Source organism: Buceros rhinoceros, unplaced genomic scaffold (genome assembly GCF_000710305.1).
Source record: "Buceros rhinoceros silvestris isolate BGI_N320 unplaced genomic scaffold, ASM71030v1 scaffold6776, whole genome shotgun sequence".
Lineage (NCBI taxonomy): Eukaryota > Metazoa > Chordata > Aves > Bucerotiformes > Bucerotidae > Buceros > Buceros rhinoceros.
In genome coordinates this window covers 1,930-8,968 of record NW_010415702.1, presented here as the reverse complement: position 1 = coordinate 8,968, position 7,039 = coordinate 1,930, and the positions used below count along the sequence as shown (strand labels likewise).

Here is a 7,039-nt window from a genome sequence, read left to right as displayed (position 1 = left end):
GCTGAACCGTCTGAAGGAATTCCGGTGCTTTCAGCAGAGTCCCTGGCTCCCACATGAGCCAATTGTCCCGTGCCTCCAGCCCCGTGCTTTGAAACTTCAGCAGTGAACATCACTTCAGTTATGTCTCTGAGTTTAATACAGATTATTTTAAAAGCTGTAGGAAATTCATGGCAGAAGTCGTTTGACTTTCTCATTTTTACTGAGCAAGTTTTTAAATGAAATTTTAAGACTCTGATGTAAGTAAAACCTAACAGTTTATGTTTTATCTGTCTTGGAAACAATTATGCATTTATGACAGACTGATTTGGTTTCTTTTCATCAAGATATTTAATCACTCTGTAAACAAACCAAAATCTTGTACTTTGTAACTTACTGATTTTTATTAACGCTCACACACACACCCAAAAAAAAAAAAAAGAAAAAGATTCTTTGAGATTTGGCAGTTTGGCATTTTTCTGTGATTCTGAGTCTTGGGGAGAGTTAAACTGGACTCTTCATGAGGCTTAATCTCTCCATTCTGGCATCAGCCCCAGGACACTGGGAGGCCGGCTCCTCTCTGCCCGTTTAGAGCTTCTCTTCAACCTCTTTGACCTGGGAGGAGACAACCTTGCCATCAACCACCTCTTCAACGATTGTCTTGATCTTCTTAACTTTGCTTGATTCTGGGGATGGGATGGAAGAGAGAACCCGTTAAAGCAGTGTATGTTGACAGCGCAAGGTTGCTGTGGTTTTAGCGGCAATTCCAGCGGGGAGAGAACAGGTCAAGGCCTCCCTGCAGTGCCCAGTCAGTGTGATGTGAACTGCTGGGCTGTGCAGGGAGTGGGGTCGCTTCCTTTGAGTGTCCTGGATGCCACCCATAATGCTACCGTGGACATAGTGCTCAGTAACTCTCTGCCTAGCTTTGCTTCAGTTTAGCACAGACTTGCAGACCTAAAGCCCAGGAGCAGTTGGACCCCGACACGGGTGTTTTGCTGTTAAACCAGGGACTCTGCTCAGGAGCCTCGTCCCCCTGGGTGGGCAGCAGAGAGAAGCAGATGCCTCTGAACTCTCCAGAGGGTAATTCAGAGGGTCGCTCTCTTGGCTCTTTGAGGAGTCAGTGTTTTTACTTTGGCCACCTGAATTATACACACGAGCCCAGGCGTTGTCTCATGCCTGGGGGGTATCTGTTCCTACAGGGGATTGCGTGCCTGGTGGGAGAGTCCATTGCTGGCTGTTTGCTCTGAAACCGGTGTTTTATCTCAGGCTACTTAGTTCCATAACATTTCAACAGGCAGGCATCAAAAAAGAAGGAGGTTGGTGTGACATACCTTTTTCAGGCTCTTCTGTAGCTACGTTCACTTCAAAATGTCTGTTCAAATTATAAATGAAAAAATATAAATATCTGGCACCAACACGCTGCAGAAACACCCTTGTGCCCTTCCTACACTTGTGAAACAAACTTGACCCACTTCACAGCAGCTTCTGAAACCGAGCACGAGCTGCAGCCTGCTCTGAATCGCCAGCTGAGAACTAGGCAAGAGACTTCCCACCCCACCCCGACCCAGCTGGGAAGTGGCAGATTTTACCCTTCGACCCCCTGTGAACGTAAACAGTATTTGCAGTGTTTCCTGGCGCATGGAACTAAACCGACAAGCAAAGTGTGTTTCCTCACCCGCTGTCCTCTCCCTCTAGCAGGCGACGGTACGTGGCGATCTCCATTTCCAGGCGGGTCTTGATGTCCAGCAGCAGGCTGTACTCCTGGTTCTGCCCCTCCATGTCAGCGCGGAGCTGCTTCAGCTGAGCCTCCAAACTGGCGACAGCGTCCTGCAGCTGGGTCAGCTGGAAGCTGTACCGTGCCTCAGTTTCAGCCAGAGTGTCTTCCAGAGACTGTCTCTGCAGCCGCAAAGGAACAGGGCTGTGTTATTCAGGAGGATGCATTTTTGTGTCAAAAGAACAGTTTGATTGAAAAGCCTCTCACTTTCTATATTTATCTGTATTTATCCGTGTAACTGTCTACTAAGCACACTCCTTATTTCAAGTGCTCTTTATTATTTACCATGCTCAAGTGGGACTGCAGTTCCAGCTCCAGAGCCTGTAAGTTCTGTCTCCGCCCAGAGATCTCGCTCCTTTGCACTTGCAGCTGCTCCACGTTGATCGCCACTTCCTGGTTCAGTTCTGCTGTCTGAAATGGGAATGGAGGGGCTGTAAACTGCAGCTAGACGGGACGGAGGTTCTTGCTGATGTTTAAGTATCTGACCTTACCTGCTTTTCAAAGTGTTCTTTGGCTTCTTGGCGGTTCTTTTCTGCCATTTCTTCATATTGCTGTCTCATTTTTCCCATGACAGCTGCAAGGTCAATACTTGGAGCAGCGTCCACCTCGACTTTAACTGAGCCGCCCACCTGCTGGCGCAGTCTCTCCATCTCCTGCAGCAATGAGATCGAATAGTATCAGCTACAGGGAACTTTAATCCTGCATGTTGGAGGCAAATCAAAATCCACAGACATAGAAGTAATTCTTAAATAGCACCTTAGGGCAAGGAAACTTCATCAGCTTGTGAATGCTGCTTAGTGCACCTCATGTTAGAACATTTTACTTGTTTTGTCGCAATAAAGCTATATCCTAGATAAACATACCATAAAAAGGTGACTTCCTTATAAGTGCCGATCTACAGAATGGGTATAGAGGTCACGGTTCCCTTTTGTGTACTTTTGTGGGGTAGCAACTCCTAAACCACAAATTCTTCTTACAGCAAACCTTCACTCCTTAGTTTCAGGAGCTGTTCAGGCTTTGATGCCTCATGGCTTGGATGTCAGTTAGTGCCGTGCACAGCTGTGCTGCTTCCAGAAACGTCCGAATGCTTCGGTGCTGCCCAGCGCAGCTGTAAGCGGGTGGCTGGGCTGGCTGCGCGTCTGGGCTGGATCTTTCTAATACAGTGCTTAAAAAATGTACTTTCTGCAACATGACGAGAAACTTGCACTTTTGAAGTGGGTGATATGACTCTAAGAGGAAAGCTTGGGCATATGCCATAACGCAGAGTTTGTTAACAGTCATTTTGAATTTAGGTTACAGTTTGTGTCTGTAAATAAACACTGGTGGTGTAACATTCCTGCCTGTGCAGGGCTTTGAAACTCTCTAACTGTAATGCTGAGGGTGAGGTTCAGTATGAGCTTAGGCTTGAGGAGACGCCGAGTACATGTATCTAACTTGAGGGTATCTCTGCATGAACCAGAGTTCCTGTTAGAACCAGTAGAGACCAGAGCATGTCCCAGCTGAGGGCCAAGAGGCGTCTGCTTTACAGTGAGCTGAATCACTCTCAGGGTGGTATTTGTCCTATCGACTGTCTCTCAGTTATAACAGAACCGTAGGTGCGGTCACGTAGATAATAGATGAACAGGTACCACGACTTTGATGAGCTAATCTGGAGCTGAATCCCACCGTAAATGTAACATTCCTTCACATTAACCATGAACATTTCATTGTTCCTAGAGAGGCTGAGTTTATGTAAAAACTCTTTCTCCCTGGCAGTGTTTGACTGCTCTCACCTCCTCGTGGTTCTTCTTAAGGAAAGCCAGTTCTTCGTTCATGCTTTCAATCTGGGACTCCAAATCAGATTTTGACAACGTCAAGTCGTCACGAACTCGGATCAGTCCATTCATGTCACTCTCGACACTCTGCCTGAGCAGGAGTTCATTCTCGTACCTGCAAAATACGGCTTGGTTTGTCATCATGAAAATGCGGCTGTTTGTAAATGTTAGCTTTGGGTTTAAATTTTTATTTGTATTAAACTGTGTTAGAAAATGTTTATTTCTCAGCTCTGATACTGATCACTAGAAGCTTTCATGAATAAGAGGAGCATGAAAAAGAATTTATTAAACAATCATGGAACTTACTTCAGTCTAAAATCATCAGCAGCCAGTTTGGCATTGTCAATCCGCAGGACAAGCTGTGCGTTTTCCAGCTGTGCAGCACCGATCTACAAGGAATGATTGAAGAGTGATGAATCTTTGCACATAAATGACCCATCTCTGGAGATCAATACTGCATGTGGGCTTCGCCACGCTTAACTTCATCTGCCTGACCGTCATCTAGGTTTAAGCTAAGTCCCCTTTAATGTGCACAGAAGGAATTAGGGTTCTTCAAAAGGCAAATTATCCTGTCATAGAATAGGTATATGAAGTGGTTGGGACGAACAGCTCTCGGGAAGGGACCTGCTTCCAAGGGCTGGGAAATAGAGCTGGTGAGAAGTAAGAGGGAAAGGATGTAAGGAAGGTCATTGGAAGCAATACTGTGGCTGGTCTGTCAGCCACATTCTGTGGGAATGTGTTATTGTTCATAGCAGTGTTTCAAGCAGTGATCTAGTATTTTTTCTGAGCATTTGGCATTCTTTCCTAAAGAACCACTTCGAAATCAACAGATGCTGAATTATATTTAAATATGTGAATTGCCACCATATTAAAATGATCTAAGGCAAATACAATGGATTTAATTGATTTTGGTTCAAAGGTTTGTGAGGTGTGAGACTACCCACATCTGTAGACGTGTATCCAGTATCACAAACCATGTAAAATCTGTCACTACTTTGTATCCGATCAAAACAAGGCTTTTATTTTTCTTAGCTGAGACAATTGCGATTTGGAAAAGCACAGTTTTGACAATTGAGTGCTGTCTACGTCCCCGATAGCTGCCCTTCGTATGTTTTTAACTACATGATATCTTACCTGCTTTTGGAGGTCCTCAATTGTTTTAAAGTAGGAGCTATAGTCATGCCTTGCGTTTCCGGTATTCTTCTTACACCACTCGGTGATCTGCTCTTCAATCAGGGAGTTTGCCTTTTCCAGAGAACGCACCCTCTCCAGGTAGGCAGCCAAGCGCTCGTTTAGATTCTGCATGGTCGATTTTTCATTGCCAGTGAGCAGTGCATCACCACCAGTAACACTGAGCTGCAGGTTCCCACGGAAGCCTTGTCCATAGCTGTTGCTGGTAGATACGCGGGTGCCAGAGCCACCAGCTCCCCCGTAGACGCTGGGTGCCTGGGTCTTCTGGATGGCTGCTTTCCTGGAGGTTAGGCTGCTGACACTGGGTGCGCTACTTTGGAAGCGGGTGCTTGCGCCCCACTGGAAGCTTTGGTTGGAGAACGCCATTTGTGTTCTTTCTCTTCTGAAGGGAAACAGCTCAATCTGCACAGGTGGAGGGCGGCTGAAGACAAGGGCAGTGTGTGCTCTGTAAACCTTTATACTGGGTTTCAGAGAGGAAGCACCCAGTTATAAACCCCACCTCTGTTGACACGTCATTTCTCTGGTGTCAGCACAAAGAGCACACCCCATGTTGCCCCCACGTTCCACGTAGTGTGGAGGGGCTCTCCTCTGCTCTTCTGGGTTTAAGAAAAAATCCCCAGGTAGTTTGGTTTGCTTTGTTATTATTTTGCATAAAGGATAAAACACAAATAAAGTGCTGAATCATTTATAGCAATATACCTGCAGCCATACTCTCTATAGTCCTTTTGAACAAACAAGTAGATTCTTGCTCCCATGTGCAGCGTATGAAATTAAAATGAGAGTCGACTCTATGTGACAAGAGACTTTAAATATTTATATTTGCAATCTAGTGTATGTTGGTGTTGAGTAAGCAACTGTTTGGGCCTCAGGACAGGCTGGACAGGGGCAGGTGTTGTTAGGAAGGAGGCAGCTGTAACTGCCACGTGAACTCCCAGGACAGTGCTCAGCCTGACATCGGAAGGTGACTGTTGCAGTTAGCTCAGTCTGGGATTAGAAAACCATTACAGGCTGATCTCCGGTATGGCTGAGATTAAGCAGAAAGAGTATTGCTTTGTCCATGAATGAAGTAATAAGAACAAGAATATTGGAAATCTTTGTTGCCCACGTTATGTCATGTATGAGATGCTGAGGTCCACAGTGACAGGAGGTGTGGAGATCAAGCTTCCAGCCTAACTGGCTTCCAGCCCTCCTGTGTGGCTGGGGTTAAAGGCAGACAAGTACTGCTCCTGCCTCGTCCATATCCTGGACAAAGAGACCATGGCTAATGAGTTCCACCGCTTGACTGCTGTCACAAACACATGTTAACATTAACAGGAAATCAGCTGCTTGATCAGTGCATGAAGAAACCCAACAGTCCTACTTCTGGTCGTTCTGAGGTTCTAAGCTGACTGGTGGGTGGTTTTGATGCAGAAAATGCAGTGATGAAATGGAAAGGCAGGGAAGAAGCTGGTTGTGCAAGGGCTGTTGGTGCTGCAGGGGAGCAGGCAGCCAGTGAGCCGGGGGCAGTGTGGAGGTGCAGCCCCTGGGGTGCTGCACTGCCGGAGCTCCAGCTCATCGTTAAGGAACAGCTCGTCAGGCTGAGCCGTTAGCCCATATTGCTGTATTAGTGCAAGCAAGTGCTGTGCGTACTGTCCTTCGGCCTCGGGGCAGGGGCTTCAGCCAAGCTCTAGGCTTGGGAGGATGAGCTGTGCTGGAAGCACGGTGAGGTGTCTGAGAACACCTAACCTGGGCCATTAGGGGGTCAGCATTGCTCAGCTGCTTCGTTACTGAGCTATGGGTGAGTACGGGGTGGAGGCAGGAGGTGAGCCTGCCTACTCAGCTGTTCCTCACACACGCGTCTCCCAAGCCAAAGTGGTCAGTGTTCAGGGCGGACCTTTTTTTGCAGGAGGATGCTGTGAATTGTCTTTGGACCTTGAACTTCTTTGGGTGTAACTGGTAATGAAAAACATTTATGACAGTTGTAGCCAAAGTCCACTAGCCATATCATTTGTCCTGTCACTGTAGGAACCCGGGGTGGGTCAGCTTTTGATAATTAAAATACTCAGACAGAGGAAGAACGGATGGAGTTAGTAGGGCAGAGCTTGCACCTGCAAAGCTGTAGGAGGGAGACAGCAGGCATCCTGCCGCAGTCACAGCTCCCGGCTGTGTATTTCCCTGCCTACAGCTCTCACAGTATTTTGTCATTGTCTGTTTAGGAGTAAACCGTCTGCTTTGTCTTCTTAGTATTTATTAAAATCAGTTTCCGTGTTTCCCTGATGGTATTTTTTCTAACATCACTTGAAGG

At 46.7% G+C, this 7,039-nt stretch overlaps 1 protein-coding gene across 2 annotated transcripts; it reads right to left on the bottom strand.

Annotated features, from left to right (window-relative positions):
• Window positions 1–564: 564 nt before the first annotated feature.
• On the bottom strand, window positions 565–5,121 carry KRT20 (keratin 20). 2 transcript variants are annotated; one of them, XM_010137508.1, is made up of 8 exons: window positions 4,699–5,121; window positions 3,871–3,953; window positions 3,523–3,679; window positions 2,242–2,403; window positions 2,036–2,161; window positions 1,652–1,872; window positions 1,308–1,348; window positions 565–662 (listed from the first exon to the last, which is right to left on the bottom strand). In XM_010137508.1, the coding sequence occupies exons 1-8, from the start codon at window positions 5,119–5,121 to the stop codon at window positions 565–567; spliced, it is 1,311 nt and encodes a 436-aa protein (XP_010135810.1). The 2 variants fall into 2 exon arrangements, with proteins under 2 accessions (XP_010135810.1, XP_010135811.1); XM_010137509.1 differs by lacking the exon at window positions 1,308–1,348 and adding an exon at window positions 759–800 and having other exon boundaries at window positions 565–650; window positions 1,656–1,872.
• Between the last annotated feature and the right edge of the window lie 1,918 nt (window positions 5,122–7,039).

Excerpts from the sequence above, each read along its gene's own strand:
- KRT20 (XM_010137508.1), bottom strand. The coding sequence starts at position 5,121 with ATGGCGTTCTCCAACCAAAGCTTCCAGTGGGGCGCAAGCACCCGCTTC. Across the intron at positions 2,404-3,522 it reads TTAAGAAGAACCACGAGGAG|GAGATGGAGAGACTGCGCCA; the intron begins GTGAGAGCAGTC and ends TCATTGCTGCAG. Across the intron at positions 1,349-1,651 it reads CTAGAGGGAGAGGACAGCGG|ACATTTTGAAGTGAACGTAG; the intron begins GTGAGGAAACAC and ends TAATTTGAACAG.